Source organism: Phalacrocorax aristotelis, chromosome 8 (genome assembly GCF_949628215.1).
Source record: "Phalacrocorax aristotelis chromosome 8, bGulAri2.1, whole genome shotgun sequence".
NCBI classification, from domain to species: domain Eukaryota; kingdom Metazoa; phylum Chordata; class Aves; order Suliformes; family Phalacrocoracidae; genus Phalacrocorax; species Phalacrocorax aristotelis.
Window position 1 is genome coordinate 1,510,343 of NC_134283.1, and position 27,608 is coordinate 1,537,950.

The following is a 27,608-nucleotide window of genomic DNA, read 5'->3' on the forward strand; positions in this document are numbered from 1 at the left end:
CGTCCCCCCGGCGCTGCCCCCGTCCCGGTACCCCTTCGCAGCCCCGTAGGCACCGCCCGGGCATCCCGGTACCTCCGTTCGCCCCTCCCGGTGCCTCCGGTACCACCGCCCCCCCGCGGCTCCCTCTGGTGCGACCTGTCTCCCTGCCCAGGCTACGGCTCTTGGGGACCCCCGAGGACACCCCCCACCCCCCCGGCCCGGGGACCCGGCACCGTCTGGCTGCCGGGGGGGTTGTCGGGGTGCTCACCCCGCTGAGGGGTCCCACCAGGCAGCAGCCGCTACATCACCCCCTCCCCAGCACCCGGGTGGGAGGGCCTGGGCACGACCTGGGGGTCACACTGCGCTGGGTGGGGGGGCTCTGAGAGTCCCACGGGGTCTGCAGCACCCTCCTGGGAGGACTCAGCGCCCCGGGGGGCCCTCAGAGCCCCCCACCCACCTTTGGGTATGTGTGGAACCCAAGGTGGGGCCAGTCACGTGTCCCAGTCCTGCGGCCCCCATGGGTGGGGGTGGGACCCCGGTGGAGGGTCCCGGGCTCCATCCACATTCCCCCCCCTAGCCTGGAGCAGCCCCTCATGCATGGGGCTGTCCTGAGCACCCCTCCAGGGCCGGGGGGGGGGGCGGGTGGCCCGCGCCTGCGCCTGCCGGCACCCGTGGGTGGGTGTCCCAGCAGTGCCCAGCCAAGGTCACAGCCGGCTGCAGGGAAGTTCCCCAGCTGACGCCCGGAGGAGCAGCCAGCACAGCTGGAGCCATGTCGCCCCAGACCTTCACCCTCCTCCTCCTCCTCCTGCCTGTAGGACCCTCTCGAAGGGGCTGGGGGCCATCGCGTGTTGGTGGAAGGGGGGACTCTGGGCAGAGCTCTGCCCCCTCTGCGGCCCCCCAGCCCCGCTCCCTGGCTTGCAGGACACACTGACGGAGCCTGGCCACGGCCTCCGGCGGCAGAAGAGGGACTGGGTCATCCCCCCCATCAACTGCCCCGAGAATGAGCGGGGACCCTTCCCCAAGAAGCTGGTGCAGGTACGTGGCCCTGCGGGGAAGGGGTGCAGGGCAGGGGGGGTCCCTGGAGCACCGGGCCCCCCCTGACACCCCCCCCCTGCCTTGCCACCAGATCAAATCCAACAAGGACAAGGAGACCAAGGTTTTCTACAGCATCACGGGGCAGGGGGTGGACACCCCCCCCATGGGTGTCTTCACCATCGAGCGGGAGACGGGGTGGCTGATGGTGACGAAGCCGCTGGACCGGGAGGAGATCGATAAATACATTGTGAGTGGGGGGGCTGGGATGGGGAGGGGGCAGTCCCCGGGACCGTACACAGGCTGATGGTGCCTCCCGCAGCTCTTGTCCCACGCCGTGTCGGCCAGCGGGCAGCCCGTGGAGGACCCCATGGAGATCATCATCACCGTGACGGACCAGAACGACAACCGGCCCGTCTTCGCCGAAGCCGTTTTCCACGGCACTGTGCTGGAGGGGGCCGAGCCAGGTGAGACTGATGATGCCGAGGAGGCGGCGGTGCCAGGGGACACGCGGGAAATGTTACTGCCAACCGCCTGCTCCAGGCACCCCTGTGCTGCACGTGCTGGCCACGGACGCGGATGACGCCACGAGCTCCAGCAACGGCATCGTGGCCTACTCCATCCTGCGCCAGACGCCGGACCAGCCCCAGCCCCGCATGTTCGCCATCGACAGTGGCACCGGGGTGATCTCCGTGGCCGTGGCAGGGCTGGAGGCACAGGTGAGCCCCAGGGACCCCACCACCACCCCCGTCGCCTGGCTCTGGCCCCCAGTTTGGGAGTGATGTAGCCTCTCGCTGCAGGTGGTCCCCAAATACACCCTGGAGGTCCAGGCGGCTGACATGGAAGGGTACGGGCTACAGGCCACCGCCACTGCCCTGATCAAAGTGCAGGTGAGGCGCCAAGCCCAGCCTGTGCCGCCGCTGCAGGTGGCCGGGTCCCCCCGCACCCCGGGGGATGCTGCAGCCCCCTGGCACCCGCTCCTCCACCAGCCCCTTGGGTCAGCACTGCCGCGGTGGGACACGGTGTGGAGCTGGGATGGCTCCGTCCCCCTCTGCCGTTTGCAGTGCCACTAAAGCCCTGGCACGCTCCGGCCTCCACCCTGCCCAGTCCCCGCAGCCAGCTAGCTCTGCCTGCGGGAGGCAGCCGGGGCGGATGAGCAGGGTTAGGCCACAGTGAAGCCGCTTGCCCGCTCCTGGCAGCCCCCGCGAGCCTGGCTGCCATGGCACCGATGTGCTCCAGGCGCTTCCCAAGGAGGGAGGCGAGACTGGGACGGCAGCTTCGACGCGGCTCCTCCTTGGCCCGGTGCCACAACATCCCGCTGGGCTCTGGTCCACGGTGCTGCCGGAGCGTGGGTGCCGGCGGGGCTCCCAGGTGCACCTCCCAGGGGGAAGCCACCTGTGCTGGCTCGGCCCAGCCAGGGAGGAGCGCCCAGCTCTGCCACAGTCCTGCACCGGGATAGCGGCGTCCAGCCTCGCCAGCTCCGCGGTGAGAGGCTGTGGCGGCAGGGAGGGCGGCCGGAGCAGGGGATGGCAGCTTGCGCGGTGTCACCGGCTGCGGGCCCCTGGCCGAGCGGGACGGAGCAGAGCCAGGTAAGCAGACCGGAGCCCTTGCCTGCCATTGTGCCTCTCCAGTGTCCCCGAGCCAGCGGCTGAGGCCTGGAGGCAGTGCCGCGACGGCAGCGAGAGCTGGTCCTGCTCCAGGCGGGCAGCCTGGCCCTGCCCGACCAGCAGCAGTGCTGGGACGTGCTCCCGCCCTGCCACGGTGCTCCCGCCGGCACTGCCCTTGACCCCGCACTGGCTGCCCACTCCAGGCAGCTCCGGAGCGCTTGCAGGGTTAATGTCTGCCCGCACGTGACACCACGGGCAGGGAAGGCAACTGGGACGGGACTGCCGGGACAGGGTGGCTTCCTCCCTGCGTCCGGGCTGGCCGTTGCCGCCGCACTGCAGCCCATGCCGCAGCTCACCGGGACGGACGGGTGAGCAGGGATTCTGGCGCTGCCGTAGGCATGCAGCCTTCCCTCCGGGCAGGAACTTGGCGGAACAGCGCAGACGGCAGTGGTGCCGCGGGGCACCCAGGCTGCCGCCGGGGAAGGCAGCGCTCTGCTGCAGGCAGGGCCCCGGGGCGGCGGTGCTGGGGCTGGCTGAGCTGAACCCCACAGCACGGGAAGGACGTGGGCAACCCCAAGTCTGCCCCAGGGCCCCTCCAGTGAGGGGCTGGGGGCTCTGGGAAGCTCGGCTGCAGCACTGCTGCAGCATGGCTCAGGGGGCAGGCGGACGGTGCTGCGGGGACACGTCCCAGCCCCGCTCACCTCCTCTGCCCCAGGCCAAAGGCATGTCGGAGGCGACGAACGGCTCCCTGACCACCCACGTGCTGAACACGGCCACGGGGGCTGCCGGCAGCCGGCCTCGCCATCCACCTGGCCCAGCTGCAGGAGCCGGGGCCGCGGTGGACAGAGGTGGTGCAGAGGTAGGAGAGCCGGCAGTGGTGAAACAGGCAAAGCGTGATGCTGCCTGTCCCCCGGGGAGCCAGCCGTGGGGAGGCTGCTGGGCCTTCACCCCGGGGACCGCTGGCAGCAAGTCCTGGGGGCCAGGGCCGGCTGCTGTGGCGGGGTTTGCTCCTCGTTTCAGGTGGACAGATGAGGATGGGCGCTGCCTGCCCCTCCTGGCTCCGGGGCAGACCGAGGCTGGCACCTACAAACTGCGCTTTGAGACGGCAGCGTACTGGCAGGGCCTGGGGCACGCCAGCTTCTACCCCTTCGTGGAGGTGCGGGGAGCAGGGGATGGGGGGTATGGGAGCCAGCCATGGCCAAAGCCACGGGGGTCCCAGTGCCACAGCCGGGCTTTGGGAGCTGCCTGCCCCGGCTTCCCTCCCACAGCGCTGCCGGCTCTGCTCTGAGAACCCCCCGGAGCCTGGCCCTGGCCGCCAAGCCCCGCCGGAGGGAGGGGGATCCCAGCCCCTGCCTCCTCACTCTCCCTCAGGTCGTCTTCACCATCACTGACCCGGCGCAGAAGCTGCACCTCCCGCTGCTGATCAGCCCCTACTCCTACACGACATACCGGGGAAGTTAGGGGACAGGAATGTCCTCCCTCCCAGGGATGGAAGGTCACTGGGGAGGGAAACTACATCACTGCCACCATTAAAGGCTTCAAACAGCACTGTTTGTCTCAAAAACAAACAAAAAAAAACAAACAAAAAAAATCACATTCCTGGGCCAGTGCAGGCCCAGCTTACGGAGGGGGAAAGGAGGGGAGCCGCAGGGGCGGCACAGGCAGGGGCCAGCCCCGAAGGCAGGTGTGGGGGGCTGCTCTGCAGGGAAAAACCCCGCCAGGGGGGAGAGAGAGGGTCCTGCGGGTCCTTGGAAAGCTCACCGGGGTGTGTTTAATGGCGCGGAGCAGGACGGGGGCACAGCCCCGCTCCCAGCCTCAGGTGGGCACGGCCACGAGTCCCGCGGGGCCCTGCCCCAGCAAGGGGCTCGCCAGGGGCTTGAAGCCCAGGTTGTCCAGGGGGATCCCAAAGGCCATCAGCTTTGCCTCGAACGTCCGCAGCATGTCATCGTGCGCCTGCAAGAGGAGCCCTGCGTTGTCTGGTTGAAGCCAGGCTCCGGCCCAGCTCCCTGCACCCCCCTGTGTGGCAGGGGACACCCCAACATGCCTTCCTTCGCCAGGCAAAGGGGAAACCACAGCCTGGGCCTGGTCCTGCTCGGATCAGGGCACGAAGCGGCTCAGCTGGCACGCTTGGAGTCCCCTTCCCTCCCCCCCAGTCCCATTTCCACCCTGCCAAGCCACAGCCACTGCCCAGCAGCCCCCAGCCCCACGGCAGGGTGGGGGACAGGGCAGCCCCTTCCCTCACCTTGCAGGCTCGGGCCAGCTGGTGCTGCAGGTCCTCAATGGTGGCGTTCTTGGAATTGAGGACGTCCTGCAAAAAGGAGACGACGCGTCAGGCAGCGGCTGCCCAGCCCCGGGGGCACGGTGGCCGTGCCGCGGGAGGGAGCGGCAGCGTGGCGGAGCGCACGGAGGAGCGGCTGCGTGGCGGCCAAGCTGGCACTGGGGCCTGGCTCAAGTGGAGCGGCTCGCGCCACGGCCTGGCAGGCGGCCACAGCCCTGCTCCCTTTGAGCCAGCACCGCCAGGGACAGCCAGCCCCGGGCAGAGGCGAGGGATGGGGACGTCCTGGATCAACAACGCCAGCGCTGGCACAGCCGCGCCATCACCATCAGCCCCGCTGCGAGGCGGGGGGCGCGATGGCAGCACCTGCTCCGGCAGCACCGCCCTGCCGCCACGGCACCAGGGGAATTACAGGGAGAGAGTCTCCCTGAGAAGATGCTGGAGGCAGCTGCGCAGAGGAATTCTGGGACCCCAGCAGCTGTGGGAGAGCTCGACGCCGTGACGCCTTCCCAGGAATGTGTTTTCCTTCCCGCTGCTGTGGCACCTGTGCTAGTAGGTGACACATTGGCTGCCCCATCCCACGGCCCAGAGCCTCGGCTGCTGCTTGGCACAGCCCCGGCACCCCAGCAAGGGGGTGTCCGTGGGTTTTGGTGTCACCCACCACAGAGGAGACCTGGAAGGGGACGGGCTGGTGGCGGGGTGGTGGCTGAGCCAAGCACAGAACCAATGTCCCCCGTGTCTCAACCCGGCCTGAAGCAAGTGCTGCTTCTCCAGTTATGGCTGCGACAGGCTCCAGGAATGTGGGTCTCCGAGCTGCCGCACTGAGGCTTTCTGCATAAGTATTTTTAGTGTGGCAGACGTCGCAGAGCCCCTGGGAACCCGTCTACGCTGGCTCTGCAGCCAGGGAGGCCAGGAGAGGTTCACCAGCTGCGAATCCCCATGCACGGAGCGCCCCGGGTTGCTGAGGGACCCTGCACGCAGCCGTCTGCTGCATGTCGGCAGCATGGAGCTCAGGTGAGCGCCGCTCAGCCTGGGGCCATCCTCCTCGAAACAGGCCCCACCTGAGGGTGAAATTCATGCCAAACTCCAACGCCCACACGCTCTGCTCTCGAGGGAGAGCCGGAGCACCCTGAGGCGCTGCACGTGGCCCTGGGAGCGCCGGGAGTGAGTGACGTGGCAGCTACAGACACGTAGCAGAGGGACTGGTGCACTCGAGGGTCTGCGTTTGCCCCGGAGCAGCCTCTGCCCCGCTGAGGCCGGCCTTCGCCGGGCCCCACGGCAGCGCACAGTACCTCCAGCTTGTGCGAGACCAAGGAGAGGGCACTTGGCTCGAGGTTGGAGGCTGCAAAGACCTCGCTGAGCTCCACTTCCTTTTTCTCCAGGACGCTGAGAAGTCCTTTCAGCTTGCGTTCCAGGAGCAGGTTCTTGAAGCCCGTCTTCTGCTGCACCTCGTTAATGGCTTTGGTGAACTTCTGATAGAGCTCGTCTCGCTCCGCCTGCACCTGCTCCCAAAGACAGCGTGCCTTCGCACCCCTTCGGGACCCCCGGGGCTGGCGGCAAAGAGCTCCAGGAGCCCAGCCGTCCCCCACGGCACCTGCAGCCATGGGGAATGCATGTGCCGGAGCACGGCTTCCTCCCTCCCTCCCTGGCACCTCCTCAGCACCTGCGCCTCTGCTTCCTCCTCCCCTCAGGCCACAGGACACCCCCAGCAGCAGAACAGGCCGACAGGCTCACTGCGGCACTATTTTAGACCTCAGAGAGGGCCCCACAGCACAAGGGGGGGTGTCTCCTCTCCTCCTCGCAGCTGGCAGGAGTCCCTGGCTCACAGCTAGTTAATAACTGTCCTAATTAGGACACAATTTCTCCTCTGCAGCCTATTTCTGAATGCACTGAATACGTTGCTGCCTTAATGATGGATTGTTAACGAGGCCTCAGATCAACGTTCATATTCTTGGGGATTTCTACGAATTGCAAATGAGCTCTCTTCTCGCCTCAATAGATTTATCTGGGTTAGCTGGTGGGGGAGAGGCCGAGGCTGGCAGAACTCAGCTGACAAGACTCATCCCGAGCCGCCACAGCACGGCGAGCAGGGGGAGCGACCCCCAAACGCCAGCAGAAAGAAGGAGCAAGCTGAGGCCAGGGCCGGTGGCCCGTGACCATTGCTCCCCACGGCTCTGCCCCCCGAGGTGCTGCTGCCTCAGCCGGTGCCTCGCAGGCCGGGAGGGGACTGCTGTGGTTGCCTGGCAAAGTTCAAGGCCAGGCCCGCCTGCTGACCGGGGGAGACGCCAAAGCCGTGAGAAGCTTTGCTGGGAGCAGCAGTTATCTGCACGGCCCTGGATTAAAGCTTCGGAAAGCCCTCGGCTAAGCACAGGCTCACTCCTAAGCCCCTGGCCCCAGTCCTCTGCGGAGGGAACAGGGTTTGGAGGGGGAAACGGGATGCCCAGGCCCACCCACAGCTCTCACCTTACTGAACCTCTGCTCCAGCACTTCATGTTCCCACTGAAGATCCTTCAGCTCCTTCTGGGTGACTTTCAGCCGGGCTTTTGTGTTCTGTGAGCGGAAGGGACAGTTATAGAGCACGGGTTTCTCTGGGGGGTGTGGGGGATGCGCTCTGGCAAGGGAGGAGAGTGGCCAGCAGAGAGATACGGGTGAGAAAAATCAGGCAGCGCCCACACCAACTCCCTTCCCCCTCTGCAGCTACTCTGGTTTCTCACTGCCAGAGTTCCAGGAGTCCCGCCTGAGACCTTAGAAACACCCAGCTAAGCTGAAAAGGACTCAAAGGCCTTTGCACAGCCTGGCCAGCAGCTCCCAGCCGAGCAACAGAGGTCACTGCTGAGTGACTGGGAAAGAGCCAGGGAAAGGACAGGGCTGGCCTCTCACCGTCAGGGCCTCCTTGTCCTTGTCGTGGTGGGCCAGCTTCTTCTGCAGCTCAGAGACCTGCTCCTGGGCCTGCTGCAGGGGTTCCTTCAGCTCCTTGTTCTGGAGCAGCACATCCGCCTTCTCCTTTTCCAAGTGGTTCTCTCTCTTCTTCATCTCCTCCACCTGCTCCTGTTCTCGAGAACACAAGTACCGAATCCTGGGGGCTGCCTGGCTCCTCAGAGCTTCCCACACTGCCCAGCCGCCCTCCCACTGCTGGCCCAGCAAGACACGTCTCCCTGTGCTCAAGAGCTTCGCTCGCATAAGGGTGTGCAACCCTCAGGAGGTCAGCAGCACCTGCACCACCACCTGGGAACTGCCCAGCTCTGGGTGAAACCCCCACAGGACCGATCCCTCGGTGGAAGGGTGACACTCTGTGGGCCGGGCAGGCAGCAGCAGCGGGGCAGGAAGTACCTTCAACAAGCTGATGAGCGCCAGGTTTTTGAGGGTGATGTCGTTGTAGTAGTTCTTCATGTCGCTGAAGGCCTTCTCATGGTTCCTCATCAGCTCGCCAATCTGGTTGTTCTTCCTCTCCTCCACCTCGTGGATCTCAGTCTTCCTCCGCAAATCAAGCTCGTCCCGCAGCGCTTGCATCTTCTTGGCGTACTTGGCCTCAATCTCTGGGGGAGCGCAGAGGGGGCTGAGCGGGACCTCCTGGAGACCCCTGTGTAAGGCGGCCCAGCTCCGTGAGCCAGCGCCACCCTGGCATTACTTGAGGACAAGTCCACGCAACGCTGGGGGTCTGGCAGCCCCAGTGCACGGGGGAACAAGAATTGGGGGGAAAACTGGGCAAAACTGGGGGACAATGGGTCCCCTTTCCACTCGAGGTTCTGGCAGGGAGCCTGGCGGAACAGCAGAGCTCGGAGGAGCCCTCCCTGGCACACTGACCGAGGGAGCTCACGCAGGGGCTACGTGCGTGTCCTCACCTTTCACTTGTCTCTCAAAGTCGTTGCAGAGCCGGGTGAGCTCCTCCTCTTGTTTCTGTGAGGGAGAAGCTGTGTGTTAGAGGCAGACAACCAAATCCTGAGTCACCCGCATCCCAAGGGATTCCCTCCTGCTCCCAGGGACAGGCTCCCGCCACAGCACAGATCCCCATCATCTGTGCAGATGGTGGCTCAGAGGCTCTCTAGCCCCCCGTGGCAGGATGGGTGGGAGCCCCACCGCCTCCCTCTGCCACAGGGGCACCTCACAGGCGGCTCCGGCCTGGCTAGGGACGTACCAAGCGCATGTTTTTCACCACCACCTCGTTGGCCAGCTCCTGCTCCTTCAGTTCCACTTTCAAGGAGCGCATGTCTTTCCGCAGCTCCATCTCCTGGGCCCAGTGATCCTTCTGGGCCCGCTTCATGGACAGGGTGCCCTCTGCCTTCAGCTCGGTGAGGTTTTCCTGGTGTTCATACAACAAGTGCTTCACCTTCTGTTTGTAAACCTAAAAGACAAGGCACAGATGGGGTGAGGGGCTTCAGCAGGAGACACCTGGAGCTTGGATATTGGCTGAGATACTCCTAGCTTGCATCCCACCCAGCTCCTCCTCCTCTTCCCCCTTCCCTCACCTCCCCAGCGCTGCCTGAGGCTCACACGGTGCTTGGGGCACTCACACCACCTTTAGCCTTCTCCTTTCCCACCTTGATCTCCACTTGATGCCGCTCCTCTGCCTCCTCCATCTCCCGGTCCTTGTTCCGCAGCTCTGCCCTCTTCTCCTCCAGCTGCCGGCGGGTGATCTCCCAGAAGGTGTGAATCTTGTCACGCTCCAGCTGGAAATAGTTGCGCTCTTCCCGTTCCCGGTCCAGCTCCTCCCGGAGACGTGCAACGTGCTTCTCCAGCTGCAAAGCCGAGAGGAAGAGCCAGGTAGGGGGAAAAGGAGGCCTCAGACATCTTTGGGAGGCAGCCATGGCAAGCCATGTCACAAACCTGGCAGGACCAAGTGGCTGTTACTGGGACAGAGAAGGGCGGGAGGGAAGGGGAGGAGCCTTGACACAGCCTGGACCTTACAGAGCCATCAGCCTCCGGGAAAGGAGTAACAAACCCTTATCCTACCACAAGGCAGCCCAGGCTCAGATATTCTATCTGGCAACGCTATTCTCAGGTGCCTAAATACTACTGAATCATAGAGTTGCTTAGGTGGGAAAAGACCTCTAGGATCATCAAGTCCAACCATTAACCCAGCCCTGCCAAGCCCACCACTAAACCATGTCCCCAAGCACCACATCTACATGTCTTTTAAACACCTCCAGGGACAGTGACTTCACCACAGCCCTGGGCAGCCTCTTCCCGTGCTTGACAACCCTCTTGGTGAAAAAATTTTTCCTAACATCCAATCTAAACATCCCCTGACGCAGCTTGAGGCTGTTTTCTCTCATCCTATCGCCTGTTACTTGGGAGAAGAGACCAACCACACCACCACCCCCAGCCTCCTTTCAGGCAGTTGCAGAGAGCGATAAGGTCTCCCGTCAGCCTCCTCCAGGCTAAACCCCCCCAGCTCCCTCAGCCACCCCCCAGCACACTTGTGCTCCAGACCCTGCCCCAGCCCCGCTGCCCTTCTCTGGACACCCTCCAGCACCTCAAGGGCCTTCTTGTCCCGAGGGGCCCAAACCTGAGCCCAGCATTCGAGGTGGGGCCTCACCAGTGCCGAGCACAGGGGCCCCATCCCTGCCCTGCTCCCCTGCTCCTGCTGGCCACACTATTGCTGACACAAGCCCGGATGCTCTTGCCTCCTTGGCCACCTGGGCACACTGCTGGCACTGAGATGTGCAGGACCTTATCCCAGGAGCGAGGTACCCAGGCCAGGACCATCTCCTTCTCTGTTTGTAGGGCAAAACCAGCAGGACTTGGAGCAATCAAGGGGCAGCAGCTTCCTCTTCCATCTCTGCCTGCCCTCCCCGCCCGGCAGGAGCCTCCTGCCCCAGCAGCAACGCAACCGAAAGCACAGCAGGCCAAGAATCACGGAGCTCCAGGCTGAGCCACCGCCCGGCTGAGCAGGCTGCCGCGGTCACAGAGCTGGGGAGAAGGCAGCAAGGGCACTGAGAGCAGAGTGCCCCGGGCCAGCGGAAAGGAGGGTGGGACCAGGGGGCTGCTCCTTCCAGGAACAGGGAGAACCCCCCCACAGCACAGACACGCATCAGGCAGTGAGACAAGCCCTGTCTGCTTGTCTCTGTCACCCTCTGCCACCTGTTGTCCCCAGAGCCAGGCACTGAGCAGGGGTCCCGGGCACTGCTCTTGCAGGCAGCAATGTCCCCCTAGCCAGGGGTGGGCTGGGTGGCGGGGGACCTCTCACCTGCTCCTTGCTCATCTCCCTCGGGGACAAGGCATCCACCACCGCCGGAGCTTTGCTCCCTTTCCCTTTTTTCCCGACTTTCTTTTTGGGTGCCTACGGAAAGCAAGCGAGACGCCCGAGGTGCTGGGAGGAGACCGCGCTGCTCAGTGTCCCCGCGCTGGCCCCAGGCCACGGAGCGTCCCTGCTCTCATGGCAGGGCCGAGTCGAGGGCGGACAGTGGGCGCTGGCTGATGGGGCCGGGGCCTCTGGGGAGGGGCCTGGAGGCCTCGGGGACCCCTCAGGACCCCCCACCCATGGCACACGCCCAGCCGCTGCCAGCCCGGCTCCACAGCGGCTGCTTCAGCAGCGGGCCCAGACCCCTCATCGGCCGCCCCGAGACTCCCTCGGGTCCCGACCCAAGCGTAAGCCTAAACCCAAGCTCAAGCCCAGGCCTAGGCCCCGCTCTCACCATAATGGCAGCCGCCGCCGTCTCCAGGCAACGGGGCGGGCTGTTCTCGCGAGAGTTGCCCGGCGGCCGGACACGCCCCCTAGCAACGCGGGGGGGCCGCCCTAGCAACGGCGGCGGGGCCTGCTCCGCGCCCGGGGCCCCGCCCTCCCCGGAGCCCCGCCCTTCCCGGAGCCCCGCCCTTCCCGAGTCCCCCCCGAGCCCGGGGGGCCTGCCGTGCCCGGGGGTCCCCGCTGCCCCCCGTTACGGCCTGTGTCCGCGGGTGTCCCACCCCCCGCGCCCCGGCCCCCGGCCCCGCCCCCGGCCCCGCCCCCGCCGCGGCGGGCAGGACCGTGCGGGCTGCGGGCTGGCACCGGGCCCGCCCCGCCCCGGCACCGGCACCGGCACCGGCACCGGCACCGGCACCGGCACCGGCACCGGCACCGGCACCGGCACCGGCACCACCGGCCCCAGCGGCCCATGGGGGCTCCGGGAGCGGCCGGCGCGGCAGGTGAGGGCGGTGGGGCGGAGCGGCCGTCACCGCGGTGTCGGGCCCGGCGGGAGCCAGCGGCGGGGGGACCGGGGGTGTGCGGGGGGGTGTGTGTGCAACGGGGAATACAAAGGGGGTGTGCAAGGGGAGGGTGTGTGTGCAAGGAAGGGGGTGCAAGGGGGGGGCTGCAAAGGGGGGATGGAAGGGGTGGGTGTGCAAGGGCGGGGTGGGTACAAGGGGGTGTGTAAGGGGCGTGCAAAGGGTGGGGGTGCAGGGGGTGTGCCGGGGAGTGCAAGGGGGGCGGGTGCAGGGCGGGATGGGGGTGCAGGGGGCTCTGGATGGGGATGGGGGCGATGCGCGTGCAAGGGGGGGTGTACAGCGGGTGCGGGTGTGCACGGGGTGGGGGGCGTGGGTGCGGGTGGGGTCCTGCGGGGGTGACCAGCCGCAGGGGTGGGGGTCGGGGGGATTTGGGGGGCGGGACACAGAGCACGGGGCTGTGCGGGGGTTGTGCGCAGAAAGAGTCTGGGGTGGGAGTCTGGGGGTGTAGGGGGGTGCCCAGTGGACATGGGTGCATGGTGGGTTGCCGTGGGGACATGGGGGTGCAGTGGGGTGCCCTGGCTGCACAGCAGGGTGCTCAGGGGATGTGGGGGTGCAGCGGGGTGCCAGGCCCCATGGTACAAGGTGCCTGGAGCAGGCTGAGGTGCTGTGGGGGTGTGCAGGGTGGGGAGGTGGGGTGCCGGGGCAGACACCCCCATGCAGGGGTGCCAGTGGAGGAGCGCAGAGGGCTGGGGCACTCGGGGACGGGGCAGTGGCCATGGGGGGCCTGGCGTTGCGGGGGGGGGTGGGGGGGGTGGTGTCTGCAGCAGGGTCCCACATGGTGACATGGGTGGTGCCGGGGCTCCCACAGACGCCTGTCCCCCCGCACATGGCTGTGCCATGGCCCGTCGCGGTGGTGGCCGTGCCCTCCTGCAACACCGGGCCCTTAGGCACGGTGCCATGGCGCTGGGGAGCGGGCAGGCATGGGGTGACGGCAGCGGGGTGATGGTGGCGGGGTGGCCGGGGCTGGCTGCCGCCTGGCTCTGCGGGTTGACGTGAGTCAGCAGAGCGGTGTGCGGGGAGGGAGCCCTGATGCCGGCCCCGCTCCCCGCCAGGCAGCCGGTGAGCCCAGGCCTGAGCGGGGCAGCGTGGCCGGCGGCGCGGCGTGACCATGCAGGCGGAGGCCAGAGGGGATTTCTGCGGCAGGGACCAGCGCCCCGGTGGGTGGGGGCTCGGGGTGGGGGGGAGTGGGGCCGGGAGGCTGCTGGTGGCAGGGGAGGACGCGCTCCAGGTGCCACCACCGCGGCATCACCCACCCCCCCCAGCGCTGGTGCGTGACGCCGTGGTGGTGTGTGGGGTGGGGTGGCGGGAGCCGGCAGCTCCCCGTGTCCCCCCCAGTGTTGGAGTGCAGTGGGGACCCCGTTTCCTGGCTGGAGGGAAGGTGCCGGCAGTGCTGGGTGCCGGGTCTCACCGTGCAGGGTCAGGACACAGCATAGCCGACGTCGGGGCAGGGGTGCCGCTGTCCTGCGGCTCCGTGTGCCAGGAAAGGAACCGAATGCCCCCGTAAGGTCCCTTTCCCCGTCCTGTCTCCCTGGGTGGGGGCATTTCTGTCCCCTGCCCCGCTGTGCCCATCCTGGGGGGAAGGGGGAGATGCCCAGCTCGTGGCGGGCCTGTCCCGGCAGGGCCCGGTGGCACATGGTCCATCCCACAGTGGGCCAGGGGCCGGGGTGACCCAGGCACGGGGGGGGGTCTCCTGCCCACCCTTGGTGCCCGCTCAGCCCCATAGGGGTGCCTGGGCCTGGCTGTGCCGTGACCGCGACCGTGGCCGCCTCGGCCCCGCTGGCTCTTGCCAGCAAACAAACCGCCCCTTGTCTGGGCTCCGGCACGGGGCCGCGCTTTTGTCTCACCGACACAAAGGGGCTGTGCGGGGTGTGGGGCGCGGGGCTGCCGGCGCAGGGGCTGCCAGGCCCTGGCCAGCTCCGCCCGTCCCCCCGTGCCCCCGGGGTCCTGGTCCCCCTCATCCGGGAAGCCCCCACAGAGCCCCAGGAGGGTCCTGCCGTCACCGACGCGGCAAGTGCTGGTATCACAGAGCTTGGCAAGGAGGTGCTGGTCCAGGAGCGCCCGGCGGGGACCCCCACCCACGGGCCAGCGCAGGAGCCCCCCGGAACCCCTGCGGAGCAGGAGCAGGGTGGCATCCCCATCCCCAGCGCCGGCCTGCTGCAGGTCACCGAGCGCAGACGTGAGTGCAGCCCAGCGCGGCCAGCCCCGTCCCCGGGGTCCCCCATCCCCTCCCCAGGGCTCCTGCCCTGCAGCCCATCCCCGGGGCGTCCCTCCGGACCCCCAGCACCACCGGCTGCCCGCAGAGCCCCTGAGCAGCGTCTCCTCGCTGGAGGTGCACTTCGACCTCCTGGACTTGACGGAGCTGACCGACATGTCGGACCAGGAGCTCGCCGAGGTCTTTGCCGACTCCGACGAAGAGAATGCGGCTGGAGAATCGCCCAGCGGTGAGCAAGAGGGGCCTGTCCGGCCATCCGGCCGTCCGTCCGGCAGGCCCTGAGCCATCTGTCCCTGCAGGGCTGCAGCCGGTGCCACGGGCGGGGTACCTGCGCTCGCCCTCCTGGACCCGAGCGCGGGAGCAAGGCCGGGAGAAGAAGCACCTCAGCGAACCGGAGCTGCCGCCAGGACCCCCGGATGCCTTCCTGCCCACCGAGCGGCCCCGGGAGCCCTAGGGGACACGCTGGGGGATGGACACGGAGGAGGGGGGGACACCGGTGCCGACCCTGGGCACCCCTGGAGCCTGTCCCCGCCGCCCTGCCCGGGGAGAACCAGGGCGCAGGACTGGTGCTGCGGCGGGGGGAGTGGGCAGCTCGCCCGGAGGCACCAGGGAGCGGCTGTGGGCAGAAGAAGCCCCCAGTCCCGCCGAGGGGGACCCAGGGCTGGCTAAAGCTGGTGACCGGGCAGACTGCCACCCACCACGCTACTGGGGAAGGGGCAACCGGGACCCGGAGCCCAGCACAGCCCCAGCTGCTGGGAGCGGTGGGATGTGCTGCCCGGGCGTGGCCGGTGCCGGTGTTGGCCCGGTCCATCATGTAGCAGCGCTGTGTACTGGTAAAACCGACCCACCCACCCAGCTCTGCCGCACCTCTGCCCGTCTCCATCGCCACGGGTGGGGAGGGAAGGGGAGGATCGGTGGGATGGGACACAGGCGCGGTGCGACCTATACTGGGGGTCCCAGGGGGTTGGGGCAGCCTCCCCCACCACACCAAAGCACAGACACAAGTGCTGAGTTGCGCAAAGAGGCCTCGTTAATGCTACAAGAAACCCGGGGGGGTCCCACACGGCCCAGCCCTCCTGCAGCGCCCCCACCCTGGGGGGCTCAGCCCCAGGACCGGGCATGCCCACGGTGTGGGGGGAACCGGGGTTTTCCCCCCAAAATCAGCAACGTTATCGCAGTAGTGTGTTTCTGTGTGTGTATGAGGGGCAGGGGGGCCCCCCCACCACGCTCACCCTCCCTGCCAGCACCCGTCAATCCGGCTCAGACGGCACGCTCGCCCCCCCGCCATGCCGCACACCAACACCTCCCACCCTGCAGTGTCCGGGGTCCCAGCGGCCTCGCAGAGCCGGGGGGTCACCCCATCCGGCCCCGCGGGCTGCCGTGGGCCAGGTCCCCCCCTCTCAGAGCTCTGCCTCGGTGCCGGAGTCCTGGAAGAGGGACTGCTTGCGCAGGCTGAGCCGGGCGCACCGGGGGCAGGTGGTGGAGTTGTCGTAGTAGCAGTCCCTGCGGGGTGGGGGACAGCGCCGGGTCACCCCCCGGTACCGGCCGCAGCGCCGCCCCGGTGCCCCTGACCCCCCACCCATCCCGGTGGCGGGAGGGCGGCTGCCCGCCGGTGCCGCCGTTACCTGTGAAAGACGGCGGAACAGTCGGTGCAGACAGAGGTGTGGCTGTCGAAGGGGAAGAGGACGTCGCCCTCCTTGCACAGCTCGCAGACGAAGCCCTTTGCCTGGCAGCGCTGGGGCGGGAGCGGGCGGAGGGTACAAACGGCGCCCGGCAGGGACCCCCCGCGCACTCCCCAAATACCTCCACGGCCCCACGGGAGCCGCGCCGTGGGTCGTGCCGAGGCTGCCCCACGGCTCTGTCTCACCTCGCAGTCCAGCTTGATGTGCTTGGCGAAGAGGGTGTGGATCTCCGTCAGGGAGCAGCTCAGGCGCCCCGGCCTCAATGTCGATCAGGTCCTGCAGCGAGTACATCTCATCGTTCTCCACAAAGTGCTGCCGGTCCTGCAGCTGCAGGCGGAGAGGCCGTCACCCCCGCGCCCGTCACCCCCCCGTGGTCCCGGGGTCCCCCCCAGCTCGGCCGCCCGCGCAGGGCCTCACCTGCAGCAGCAGCCGGGCCTCCATCGCCTCCTTGCAGGTGATGAAGTAGGGCTTCATCAGCAGGATGTCCTGGCGCAGCTTCTGCGGCGGGGAACGGCACCCATGGGACGGGGACAAGGTCAGGCTGGGTCAAGTTCAGCCGTTTGGGCACCCTCCGTCCCCAGCCCTGCCCCGCTCCCCTTTTGTGGGAGCCAGTGGGTGCCGTCAGGGCCCCCCTCACCCCACGCTGCCCCCCCCTGCCCTGCTCACCCGGATTTCCACCAGCTCCTCCACGTAGTTGAAGAGCAGCGGGTTGATCTCCCCGCAGCTTCAGCACGGGTCGCGACACCATCAGCGCCAGGTACCGCATGCTGCAGCGCGACACCTGCCCGCCCCGCGGCCGGCGCCGCCGTCACCCCCCGCGGGCACCGGGGACACCCCCATCGCCACCACCACAGGGACCCTCGGCACCATGGCCCCGGGACCCCCCGGTGCCAGGGACACAGTCCTGGGGACATCCCCCCCCCCAGGTGACTCTTGCCTGGTGGTGCAGCCCCCAGGGACCCTTGTGCCCAGGGACGCAGACCCCCAAGTGACCTCCAACCACGGATATGGCCCCCCTGGGACCCCTGCCCAGGGACAGGGCCCCCCCCCCCAGGTGACCTCTAACTGGGACACAGCCCCCTGGGACCCCTGCCCAGGGACACAGCCCCCCACTAGTGACCTCCAACCAGGGCCATGTTCCCCAGAGACCCCAGCCCAGGGACACAGCCCTGGGGACACCACCCCCCCCCCAAGTGACTGCTACCCAGGGGTGCAGACCCCAGGGACCCCTGCCCAGGGTCATGGTCCCCCAAGTGACCTCCAACCAGCGACACGGTTCCCCAAGTCACCTCTGACCAGGGACACAGCCCCCAGGGTCCCCTGCCCAGGGACACGGCACCCTCTAAGTGACCCCTAACTGGGACATGGCCCCATGGATCCCTGCCCAGGGACATGCCCCCCCATCAAGTGACCTCCAACCAGGGCTACAACCCCCAGGGACCCCCATGACCAGGGCCGCGGCCCCGCCCAGGACCCTGGGCGCCCCCGAGCCCCCCACCAGGGACACCTTGCGGGGCTCGAAGTCCCAGTTGTGGATGGCGCGAGCGGGCACGACGGCCAGGTCGTTCCAGTGGCAGCTGCTGCAGTAGTAGAGGCCGGTGTAGTCGCACTGGCGGGCCTCGCTGGGCACCCCCCCTGCGGCGGCACACGCGCCGGCGGCACACGTGTTGGCACACGCGCCGGCACCGCCCTGCTGGCCCCGCCACGCACCCCCGTGGGACGTGCGGCAGCACCCGGGGACACAGCGGGGCCCCAACATCACTGTCCCACGTGCTGTGGGTGTCCCCCCCCCAGCCTCCCCCAGCCCTCACTCCCCGGCTCCCCAGAGCTCCCAGCCCCACGCAGCCCCCAAAGAAGTCCAGCCCCACGCAACCCCCACCCCACAGCCCCACAGGGCCCCCAGCTCCCCCAACCTCACACAGCCCCACAGAGCCCTCAGTTCCCCCCAGTCCCACACAGTCCCACAGAACGCCCAGCCCTCCCCAGCCCTCCCAGCCCCCAACCCCAGAGCCCCCAGTTCCCCCAAGGCCCCCCTCCCAGCCACATGCACCCCCCCAGCCCCAAGTTCCACACAGCCCCCAGCTCCCCCCAGCCCCACGTAGCCCATGCACCCTCCCGTTCCCCCCAGCCCCACGCAGTGCCACGCAGCCCCCAGCCCCACCACATAGCCCATGCAGCCCCCAGTTCCCCCCAGCCCCACACCCCACCCGCAGCCCCCAGCCCCCCAAAGCCCGCAGTTCCCCCCCAGTACCACACAGCCCCCAGCCCCACAAAGCCCCCAGCTTCCCACAGCCCCCTCCAGCCCCCAGCCCCCCGCGGCGGCAGCAGCGCAGCCTCACGGAGGGAGACGGGGGCACGGCACTCGGCGCAGCGGTAGTCCTGGCTGTCCAGCCCGCTCTCGGGGCAGATGCTGAGCTGATACTCGGCTTGGTGGCTGACCTTGCCCGCACGCAGGCCTTGCTCACCAGCGGCAGGCACTTGCTGTGGCACCGGTAGTAGCAGCCTGCGGGGACGGGCGGCCGTCAGCGCGGGGACGGGGGCGTGGGGCGGCTCGGGGCGGGGGTCCCGGCCCCACCTGTGCAGGTGTACCAGGTCTGGATGAGGCCCCAGATGATGGTGCTGCACTTGTCGCACATCTGCTTCACGCTTTTGCTCTTCTCCTTGTAGAAGCGATGCTCCAGCACCACGCGGATGTTGGGCTCATCCTCGCCGGGGTCTGCGGTGGTGGTGGTGGTGGTGTCAGTGTGCCCCCCTACCAGCCACGGAGACCCCCCACCCCGTCCCCGTCCCCACCTTCAGCTCCTGCAGCTTGAGGCGGAGGTGGATGAGCCGCACCACCGCGTCCTTCTGCCGCTCCGAGTGCTCGGGCAGCGCCAGGATGGCCCGCTTGCACTCCTCGATGGCTTGGCGCAGCTGCTGCACGTCTGATGCCAGGATCAGGCCCTGCAGCGGGAGGAGGAGGAGGAGGAAGCTGAGCCTCCCCCCCTCCCTGCCCCACACACACCCCCCACCCCCAGCCCCGCTCCCCAGCCCCACTCACCACGGGGCGGGAGAAGTGGTCCTCGGCCAGGCCCAGGTCCAGGGCGCCCTCGGGGTCCCCCGGGGAAGGATCCGGCCGTGGGGCTGGAAGGGGGTGAGTGCCATGGGGGGGCTGGGACCCCCTGCCCACCCCCCCACCGTGGGGCAGGGTTGGGCGGGGGGGGGTCAGCACCCACCTGGGGGGGGGGGCCGCCCCGTCGGGGCGCTCCTGCTGCTCCTCGGGGGCCTTGTTGAAGGGGTTCAGGTGGGCCTGGCGGAAGCGGGCCAGCCGCTCGTCGTACGCCATCGCCGCCCGCCCTGCGGGACGCCGGGCACCGCCTCAGCCACCGGCACCGGCACCCTGACACCGGCAACCCGGCACCACCACCAGCACCCCGTCACAGGCACCGACACCCCGCCACTGCCACCAACACCCCACCACCAGCACCCCCACCCCATCACCAGCACTCTGACATCAGCACCAGCACCCCATCACAGGCACCAACACCCCACCACTGCCACCAACACCCCACCACCAGCACCACCACCCCATCACCAGCACTCTGACATCAGCACCAGCACCGCCACCAGCACCCCGTCACAGGCACCAACACCCCACCACTGCCACCAACACCCCATCACCAGCACCCTGACACCGGCACTGGCACTCTGACACCGGTACCCCCAGCACCGCCACCACCACCAGCACCCCATCACAGGCACCGACACCCCACCACCAGCACCACCACCCTGCCACCAGCACCCCAGCACCAGCACTGACACCCCAGCACGACCACCACCACCAGCACCCCCTCAGAGGCACCGACACCCCACTACTGCCACCAACACCCCACCACTGGGACCAACACCCTGCCACTGGCACCGTCACCCCAGCACCCTCACCGACACCCCACCACACCCATTGGCACCCCATCACAGGCACCAACGCCCTGACACCAACAACAACACCCCAGCACCGCCACCAGCACCCCACTGCAGGCACCGCCACCCCAGCACTGTCACCGCCACCCCCACCGGCCCCCCCATCACCGCCACCCCACCCCCCCACCGCCACCAACACCCCAGCACCGGCCCCGGCCCCCCCGGACGAACCCGTCTCTCCGCCTGCCCCGCCCGCAGCCCCCGCCCTGCCCCACGGTCCCCCCGTCCGGGCCACCCCGCGTGGGATCCCCACAGCCCCCCACTCTCCCCGCAGGGGCCTGGACGGCAGCGCCCCCCCCTCGCACCCCGCATTGCACAGCCCCCCCGCACCCCGCACCCCCCGCACCCCGCATTGCACAGCCCCCCCGCACCCCCGTTCCCCCCCCCGCGCATTGCCCCCGGCCCCCCCCCCCCCCCGCAGACCCCCGGCCCCTCCCGCCCGCCAGGGGGCAGCCCCCGCCGCCCCCGCCCCGCTCACCGCAGCGCCGCGCGCCGCCCCCCGCTCCTTCACGGCCGCGCCGCGCCCCGCCCCGCCCCGCGCTGCCGCCCCCTGGCGGCCGGAGGACCGCACTGCGCCCGGGCGGGGCCGCGCGGGGGCGGGGGGACGGGACAGCGGGGACATTGCGGGGGACGCGGCGGCCCGACCCACGGGCACGGAGGTACCCGCACGGCCCCACGGCCCACCACCGCCTCCTCTTAACCGCGCCCCACAGCTCTCCGCCCCATGGCCTCAGCCCCGGAGCCCCCAGCCCCATAGCTCCCGGTCCCCAGAGCCCCCAGCCCCATTACTCCTTGCTCCCGCACCCCCCACCGCCGTAGTCCTTTGTCCCTGTAGCCCCCAGCCCCATAGCTCCCAGTCCCCATAGCTTCCAGCCCCATACTCCCTCGTCCCTGTAGCCCCCAGCCCCATAGCCCCCTGTCCCTGTAGACCCCAGCCTCATAGTCCTTTGTCCCTGTAGCCCCCAGGCCCATAGCCCCTGGTCCCTGTAGCCCCCAGCCTCAGTCCTTTGTCCCTGTAGCCTTCAGCCCCATAGCTCCCAGTTCCCATAGCTCCTAGGCCCATAGCCCCCAGCACCATAATGGCCTGGCCCCCCAGCCCCTTCCCTTGCCCCACAGCTCAGCCCCTCTCCTCACACCCACGCAGGGGCACAGGGACCCCACCCCCAGGCTGGAGCAGCAGCCCCGGGGGGCTGCAGCCCCATGGCAGCACAGCCTGGCCCCCCACTCCAGGGTCAACCCAGTGCCCAGGCTGGAGCTGGGGTTCCCCGGTGCCAGGGGTGGGGGTCAGGGCTGTTTGGCCTGGGGGTGCCCTGGACCCCCAAAGCCTGGCATGTGCCCAGCCCTTGGGGGATGGAGGAGCACCCTGGGGGCTGTGCACCCCCTTCAGCTGGGGAGACATGGAGTCCTGGCACAGGGAGGGGGCAGCCAACCCCTACCCACCCACGGAGAAGGGTGACAGTGGGGACAGAGGCACAACCACCCTCTGGGCAGCTGGGCAAGGGGGCACCCGCACCCTGGCCCAGGGTGGGGGGCGGCCCTGTGGGGCAGAGTGACCCACTGGGGGACAGGGCATCATTTGTGAGGGGACCAGGGATTGGGCGCTGCCACCCTGGGCATGGGGGGTCCCCACGGCCCCCTGTTAATGAGAAGGGCTGGGGGGGGTTGAGCCCCCAAGCTGCCCTCAGCAGAAGGTCCCCATCCCGCCCCCTCCTGCCCCCTCGAGCTGCAGACGGGTCATACCTGGACAGCAATAAATTTATTAAGTATTCAAAAACAAAAATTAGACACAAACCAGTAAAAAACGAAAAGTGGGGAGGCAGGAGGGGGGGCACGGGGGGCCAAGGCGGCTCGGGGTGGGGATGGGGGCAGGAGACACCAAAGGGGCGCGCGGCGGGGAGCCCGGCTGGGGGGGCAGCAGCGCGAAGCCAGGGCGGGGGGGTTCTGCGGGCGGCTGGGAGGGCGGTGGGGCATCACTTGGCGCCCTGCGCCTCCGACTCCTCCTCGTCGTCCTCGTACATCTCGCCCTCCTCTTCGGCCGTGGCGTCCTGGTACTGCTGGTACTCGGACACCAGGTCGTTCATGTTGCTCTCGGCCTCGGTGAACTCCATCTCGTCCATCCCCTCGCCCGTGTACCAGTGGAGGAAGGCCTTGCGGCGGAACATGGCCGTGAACTGCTCCGAGATGCGCTTGAAGAGCTCCTGGATGGCTGTGCTGTTGCCGATGAAGGTGGAAGACATCTTGAGCCCCCGGGGAGGGATGTCGCAGACGGCCACCTTGACGTTGTTGGGGATCCACTCCACGAAGTAGGAGCTGTTCTTGCTCTGGATGGCCAACATCTGCTCGTCCACCTCCTTCATGGACATGCGGCCCCGGAAGACGGTGGCCACGGTGAGGTAGCGGCCGTGGCGGGGGTCGCAGGCGGCCATCATGTTCTTTGCATCGAACATCTGCTGGGTGAGCTCGGGGACGGTGAGGGCGCGGTACTGCTGGCTGCCGCGGGCCGTCAGCGGGGCGAAGCCCGGCATGAAGAAGTGGAGCCGTGGGAAGGGCACCATGTTAACGGCCAACTTGCGGAGGTCGGCGTTGAGTTGGCCGGGGAAGCGGAGAGAGGTGGTGACGCCGCTCATGGTGGCCGAGACAAGGTGGTTGAGGTCGCCGTAGGTGGGGGTGGCCAGCTTGAGGGTGCGGAAGCAGATGTCGTAGAGAGCTTCATTATCGATGCAGTAGGTCTCATCCGTGTTCTCCACCAGCTGGTGGATGGAGAGCGTGGCGTTGTAGGGCTCCACCACCGTGTCCGACACCTTGGGGGACGGCACCACGCTGAAAGTGTTCATGATGCGGTCGGGATACTCCTCCCGCACCTTGCTGATGAGGAGGGTGCCCATGCCGGAGCCGGTGCCGCCGCCCAGCGAGTGGGTCAGCTGGAAGCCCTGCAGGCAGTCGCAGTTCTCGCACTCCTTCCGCACCACGTCCAGCACCGAGTCCACCAGCTCAGCCCCCTCCGTGTAATGGCCCTTGGCCCAGTTGTTGCCGGCCCCGCTCTGGCCTGTTTGGGGGAGGAAAAAAAGGCACCCGATGGCCGCCGGCACCCCCACGCCCACGCTGGGGAGGGGGCCGGGCGCCACCGCCGCCACCGGCATCGGCAAGATCTGAAGCCGGGGCGGGGTGGGAAGCGGAAACCACAAAGGTTTGGCGGCGTGCCGGCTGCGCCGAGCCCCACGGCGTGGGTGGGGGTGCACCCGCCGAGCGCCCTGGGGCAGGGGGTGATGGCCCGGGTGGGGTGTGGGGACCCCGGGGTGACGGCGTACCCCTCCCCGCAGACCTACCGAAGATGAAGTTGTCAGGGCGGAAGAGGTGGCCGAAGGCGCCCGAGCGCACGCTGTCCATCGTCCCCGGCTCCAGGTCCACCAGGATGGCGCGAGGCACGTACTTGTGAGCTGCGAGAGACCCCGTGCCAGGAGGGCGCCTGCCGCTCCCCCCACCCCGGGGTGCCCCCCACCCTGCAGGGTACCACAGGGCTGGGCACATGCCGGTCCCTCCCTCCCAAACACGGGGTCCCCGTGGGGCTGGGTGCTCATGGGTGCACCCCCACACCCTGCAGGGCTCCCATGGGGCTGGGTGCTCATGTTGTGTCCCCCCCACCCAACCCAAGGGGTCCCCATGGGAGTGGGTGCTCATGTCACATCCCCCCCCCACCCTTCAGGGCTCCTGCAGGGCTGGATGCTCATGTCATGTCCCACCTACCCAACCCAGGGGATCCCATGGGCTGGGTGCACTCTTCTCCCCACACATACACACATAGTGGGGGTCCCACGGGGGTGGGTGCACGTGTCTGACCCCTCCCTCCAACCCACGGGTTCCATGGGGCTGGGTGCTCGTGTCGTTTCCCCCCCAACACAGGGGGTCCCTGTGGGACTGGGTGCTCATGTTGTGTGTGTCCCTCCTCAACCCAGGGGGTCCCTGTGGGGATGGACACACTCTTCCCCCCAAGTGGGGGTCCCACGGGGGTTGGTGCACACATCTGTCCCCCCCCAAACCACAGGGTGCCACTGGGGCTAGGTGCATGTCATGTGTCCCCCTGCCAGCACTGCAGAGCCCTGCGGGGGTGGGCACTCGTGTCATGTCCCCCCCAGAGTGCAGTGTCCCACAGGGGTGGGTGCAGATGTCTGTCCCCCCGCCCCAAACCACAGGGTCCCACGGGGATGGGTGCACTCTTCTCCCCGCCAACCCACAGTGGGGGTCCCACGGGGATGGGTGCACGAGTCTTTCCCCCTCCCAGACCACACGATCCCACGGGGGTGGGCGCACACGGCCCCCCCAGGGCTCTGTGGGGTGGGCGCATGTCTGACCCCCCCCCACATCAGGACCTGCCTGCAGCGGGGTGGGGGAGGGAAGGGCCGGGGGGGCCTCCCACACGCTCAGGGTGGGGGTGCCGGGCTGCCCCGCCCCGGGGGGCCCCGAGGGGATGGGGGGGGGGGTCCCGGGGGGGGTCTCTTACAGGAGGCTTCATTGTAGTAGACGCTGATGCGCTCCAGCTGCAGGTCGGAGTCCCCCACGTAGTTGCCGCTGGGGTCGATGCCGTGCTCGTCGCTGATCACCTCCCAGAACTGGGGGAGGGACGGGGGGCACCGGGCTCAGCGTGGGGAGGGGGCGCACCGGGACCCCCCCCGCCCCAAACCCGGGCGGGGCAGGGCGGGGCAGGGCGGGGCGCCCCCTGGCGGTGGGGCGGGCGCTGTCCGCGGTGCTGAAGGGCGGCGGCGGGCGGACAAAGGCGGGGGTGGGGGGTGGGGGTCTTTGTCCGCCCGGTGCGGCGGGGAGGGGGGGGGGAGGGGAGGGGGTGCGGGAGGGGGTGTCTTTGTCCGGCGGCGGGGCCCGCGGCGGGGCGCGGCCGCCGTTACCTTGGCGCCGATCTGGTTGCCGCATTGTCCCGCCTGGATGTGGACGATCTCCCTCATGGTGCTGCCGGGGGCGGGGCGGGACGGGGCGCCGGGACACCGGGACACCGGGACACCGGGATGGAGCGCGGGGGGCGGCCCCGCCGCCGCCGCTGCCTTTATAGGGCGCCTCGCGCCGCACCGGGCCGGGCGCTGACGTCACCGCCGCCCCGCAGCCAATCGCCGGCCGCCGCCGCAAAACCGCAACGAGCCCTGCGGCACCGGCCCCGCCGCCACGCCCCGGCCCCGCCCCGGCCCCGCCCAGGCGTCGGGTTTTGGGGGGACACCCTCCCCCTCCCCTCCATCGGTACCCGCGCGGGGGGGAAGGGGACCCCTGCGCCCCTTGGGGGGGGGAGGGGGGGACACACCCACCCCGGCGCGCGGGGAGACCCCGGTAACCGCGGGGATGCGGGGGGCAGGGACCGCCCGGGCACGGCGGGAGCATCCCGGGGCGGCGGCGGCGAGGGGGGACACCCACACCCTCCACAGCCCCCCCGCGTCCCGGCACGGGTGGGGCAGGGCCCGGCCCGGGGGGTCCCGGGCACCAGGAGCTCCCCCCCGGCCCCGGGGCGGGCGCGGCCCGAGAACAAAGGCGGCGGCGGGGGGGAGCTTTTGTCTGGGGCCGCCCCAAGGCCCCGCCGGTGCGTCGGGTGTCCCCCCGCACCCGGCTCTCCCCGGCCCCCCCAGGCCCTCCCCCGCCCCCTCGGCCCCCCTGGCCCCGCGGCCGGTGTGGCCGCCGCACCCCAACAGCGGCAACTGGGAGGAACCGGGCTTCAGTTCAACGGTGGGGCCGGGAGGGGCCGGACACCCCCCCCCCCGCCATGCCCGGGGGTCCCCGGGGGCTGCGCAGCCACAGCATCACTGCAAAGAGCCTTTATTGGGTACCGCGAGCCCGCCAGCCCGGATCGGGGTGCCAGAGGGTGACGCCCCGCAGCGTGTCCCATCCTGTCGGTCCGTCCATGCGTCTGTCTGTCTGTCCATCCTGTGGTGGACGGGGCGGTGGGTGTCCGTGTCCTGCCACCTACCAGGAGCAGAACACCACCTCCCGCAGCGTCCGCCGGAGCTCCTGGCTCCGGAAGGCGTAGATGAGGGGGTCGACCACCGAGTTGCAGATGATGAGGATGAGGAAGAGGTTGAAGTAGCTGAAGAAGCAGGTGCAGAAGGGGTTGGTGGGGCAGGTGACGATGAGGATGAGGTGGAAGAAGAAGGGTCCCCAGCAGATGAAGAAGACGCCCAGGAGGATGGTGAGTGTGACAGCTCCCTTCAGGCTGCTGCTGCGGTAGATGGTGGGCTGCTTCTGCTGGCTGGAGATGCTGCGGAGGTGGTGGCGGGCCAGGGCAAACATGTGGATGTAAAGCACCAGCATGAGGACCAGCACGAAGAGGAAGAAGCCGATGAGGCAGAGGAGGATGGCGTTATTGCGGTAGTAGGTGATGAAGATGGTGCTGGAGACGGTGCTGGCCAGCCAGACGCTGGCCATGGTCACCATGGCCCGCTGCAGCGTCATGATGCTGTGGTAGCGCAGGGCATAGAAGATGGTGATGTAGCGGTCCACGGCGATGACCCCCAGGAAGGAGAGGGAGGACAGGACGGAGCTGCAGATGAGCATGTCGATGACGTTGTCCATGTGGCGGACGATGCTGGCGCGGATCACCAGCACGCCGTGCTCCATCAGCAGCATGAAGAGCGTCTCCGCCAGGTTGCTGATGCTCACCAGCATGTCGGAGACGGCCAGGCAGCAGATGAAGTAGTACATGGGCGAGTGAAGGTTCCTGTTCTTCAGGATGGCAGCCACCACCAGCAGGTTCTCCACCAGGCTCACCAGCCCCAGCGTGAGGAAGAGCTCGTTGGGGATGTCGAGCCCCTGGCACCAGGCACTGCTGGTCCCGGCTGTGGTGTTGATCTGGTTGCCCTCGCTGGCGTTCCAGGGCTCACGCAGCAGGCGCAGGGGGGCCAACGTCGACATGGCCCCCACCTCAGCCCCGGGGTCCCCCCGGCTGGGGGCCGAGCCCCCAGGGCCTCCTGTGGCACCCACTGAAGCTCCGGCCTGCCCTGCCAGCGTTCCTGTGGCACCCGCTGGCGAGGCTGAGGGGATGGGGAGGAATTGGGGATGGGGGGGGTCCCTTCACCTGGAGTCTCGTTGGGGACGTGCCGGGGATGCCGTGCACCCACCAGGACCTCCGGTGTGGCGGCCGCTTTCCTCGGCGGCCCTGCCCGGCCTCCCTGCAGCCGCGCACCCGCCGGCCCAGGGTGATGGGGAAGAAAGGACCCTTTCTCTGCCCCACTTTAAAGCCGACTCCCGCGGCTCCTCCTCCTGAGGAGGGTGGGCACCCACATGACGGTGGCACCCCGGCAGCGAGGGGAGCCGCCGTGGAGGCCGGGGCTGCCGGACCCCCGGCACGGCCTTGGGGAGCTCAACTGCTCGGGGTCACAGTGTGCACAGGGGTCCCACATGCCCTGGGGTGGGTCCACGTACAGCCAAGCTGTGCACTTTGGGGGTCCCTGTGCCAGAGGGGTCCTCTGTGCTCTGAGGGGGGCTGTCTGTGCACCTTGGGGTGCCCAAGCATCCTGGGGACCTGTGTGATCTGGGGGGATCCCTGCGCCCTGGAGGTCCATGTGTCTTGGGGGGTCCCGTGAGCCCTGTGTGCCCAGGGAGGCCCATCTGCCCCGGGGGCGTCCCCAAGCCCTGGGGTCCTGCATGCCCTGGGGTGTCCAGGCACCTTGGGG

The 27,608-nt window shown here is 68.9% G+C and overlaps 6 protein-coding genes across 8 annotated transcripts; 3 read left to right on the forward strand and 3 right to left on the reverse strand.

Annotated features, from left to right (window-relative positions):
- Positions 1-682: 682 nt before the first annotated feature.
- On the forward strand, positions 683-2,099 carry LOC142060836 (cadherin-1-like). Its single transcript, XM_075101123.1, has 6 exons — positions 683-790; positions 901-1,014; positions 1,106-1,261; positions 1,334-1,478; positions 1,555-1,730; positions 1,812-2,099. Exons 1-6 carry the CDS (start codon positions 749-751, stop codon positions 2,082-2,084), a joined length of 906 nt encoding a protein of 301 aa, XP_074957224.1. The 5' UTR covers positions 683-748; the 3' UTR covers positions 2,085-2,099.
- Positions 2,100-3,342: 1,243 nt separating this feature from the next.
- Positions 3,343-4,166, forward strand: LOC142060842 (5-hydroxyisourate hydrolase-like). The gene is given in 4 exon segments (XM_075101133.1): positions 3,343-3,396; positions 3,398-3,477; positions 3,639-3,774; positions 3,990-4,166. Coding segments are annotated over 4 exon segments (360 nt in total). The 3' UTR covers positions 4,080-4,166.
- On the reverse strand, positions 4,148-11,674 carry DRC4 (dynein regulatory complex subunit 4). Of its 2 annotated transcripts, XM_075101116.1 has the most exons (11): positions 11,529-11,674; positions 11,081-11,173; positions 9,432-9,629; positions 9,029-9,235; positions 8,736-8,790; positions 8,224-8,429; positions 7,774-7,941; positions 7,357-7,443; positions 6,186-6,395; positions 4,861-4,926; positions 4,148-4,571 (listed from the first exon to the last, which is right to left on the reverse strand). In XM_075101116.1, exons 1-11 carry the CDS (start codon positions 11,529-11,531, stop codon positions 4,434-4,436), a joined length of 1,431 nt encoding a protein of 476 aa, XP_074957217.1. In that variant the 5' UTR covers positions 11,532-11,674; the 3' UTR covers positions 4,148-4,433. The 2 variants fall into 2 exon arrangements, with proteins under 2 accessions (XP_074957217.1, XP_074957216.1); XM_075101115.1 differs by lacking the exon at positions 11,081-11,173 and having other exon boundaries at positions 11,529-11,570.
- A 202-nt stretch (positions 11,675-11,876) lies between these two features.
- DBNDD1 (dysbindin domain containing 1) lies at positions 11,877-14,889 on the forward strand. 2 transcript variants are annotated; one of them, XM_075101129.1, is made up of 5 exons: positions 11,877-12,015; positions 13,146-13,250; positions 14,120-14,269; positions 14,394-14,534; positions 14,605-14,889. In XM_075101129.1, the coding sequence occupies exons 2-5, from the start codon at positions 13,202-13,204 to the stop codon at positions 14,757-14,759; spliced, it is 495 nt and encodes a 164-aa protein (XP_074957230.1). In that variant the 5' UTR covers positions 11,877-12,015; positions 13,146-13,201; the 3' UTR covers positions 14,760-14,889. The 2 variants fall into 2 exon arrangements, with proteins under 2 accessions (XP_074957230.1, XP_074957231.1); XM_075101130.1 differs by having other exon boundaries at positions 11,924-12,015; positions 13,150-13,250.
- Positions 14,890-15,313: 424 nt separating this feature from the next.
- On the reverse strand, positions 15,314-19,448 carry DEF8 (differentially expressed in FDCP 8 homolog). The gene is given in 13 exon segments (XM_075101114.1): positions 15,314-15,808; positions 15,931-16,040; positions 16,173-16,241; positions 16,243-16,314; positions 16,405-16,485; positions 16,654-16,704; positions 16,706-16,768; positions 17,495-17,622; positions 18,327-18,434; positions 18,437-18,490; positions 18,563-18,703; positions 18,780-18,930; positions 19,028-19,448. Coding segments are annotated over 13 exon segments (1,416 nt in total). The 5' UTR covers positions 19,313-19,448; the 3' UTR covers positions 15,314-15,705.
- Positions 19,449-21,685: 2,237 nt separating this feature from the next.
- On the reverse strand, positions 21,686-26,862 carry TUBB3 (tubulin beta 3 class III). The gene is made up of 6 exons (XM_075101746.1): positions 25,907-26,862; positions 25,193-25,223; positions 24,846-25,034; positions 24,446-24,554; positions 23,274-23,384; positions 21,686-22,993 (listed from the first exon to the last, which is right to left on the reverse strand). Exons 1-6 carry the CDS (start codon positions 26,845-26,847, stop codon positions 21,918-21,920), a joined length of 2,457 nt encoding a protein of 818 aa, XP_074957847.1. The 5' UTR covers positions 26,848-26,862; the 3' UTR covers positions 21,686-21,917.
- Between the last annotated feature and the right edge of the window lie 746 nt (positions 26,863-27,608).

Excerpts from the sequence above, each read along its gene's own strand:
- DRC4 (XM_075101116.1), bottom strand. Across the intron at positions 8,430-8,735 it reads CTTTGAGAGACAAGTGAAAG|AGATTGAGGCCAAGTACGCC; the intron begins GTGAGGACACGC and ends GCGCTCCCCCAG. Across the intron at positions 6,396-7,356 it reads TGGAGCAGAGGTTCAGTAAG|GTGCAGGCGGAGCGAGACGA; the intron begins GTGAGAGCTGTG and ends CTTTGGGAGCAG.
- LOC142060836 (XM_075101123.1), top strand. The coding sequence starts at position 749 with ATGTCGCCCCAGACCTTCACCCTCCTCCTCCTCCTCCTGCCT. Across the intron at positions 1,015-1,105 it reads TCCCCAAGAAGCTGGTGCAG|ATCAAATCCAACAAGGACAA; the intron begins GTACGTGGCCCT and ends CCTTGCCACCAG. Across the intron at positions 1,479-1,554 it reads GCTGGAGGGGGCCGAGCCAG|GCACCCCTGTGCTGCACGTG; the intron begins GTGAGACTGATG and ends CGCCTGCTCCAG.
- DBNDD1 (XM_075101129.1), top strand. The coding sequence starts at position 13,202 with ATGCAGGCGGAGGCCAGAGGGGATTTCTGCGGCAGGGACCAGCGCCCC. Across the intron at positions 13,251-14,119 it reads CGGCAGGGACCAGCGCCCCG|AGCTTGGCAAGGAGGTGCTG; the intron begins GTGGGTGGGGGC and ends CTGGTATCACAG. Across the intron at positions 14,270-14,393 it reads GCAGGTCACCGAGCGCAGAC|AGCCCCTGAGCAGCGTCTCC; the intron begins GTGAGTGCAGCC and ends GGCTGCCCGCAG.
- TUBB3 (XM_075101746.1), bottom strand. The coding sequence starts at position 26,847 with ATGTCGACGTTGGCCCCCCTGCGCCTGCTGCGTGAGCCCTGGAACGCC. Across the intron at positions 25,224-25,906 it reads GAGGTGGTGTTCTGCTCCTG|GGGCGCAGGGGTCCCCTTCC; the intron begins GTAGGTGGCAGG and ends CCCCCCCCCAAG. Across the intron at positions 24,555-24,845 it reads GCAACCAGATCGGCGCCAAG|TTCTGGGAGGTGATCAGCGA; the intron begins GTAACGGCGGCC and ends TCCCTCCCCCAG.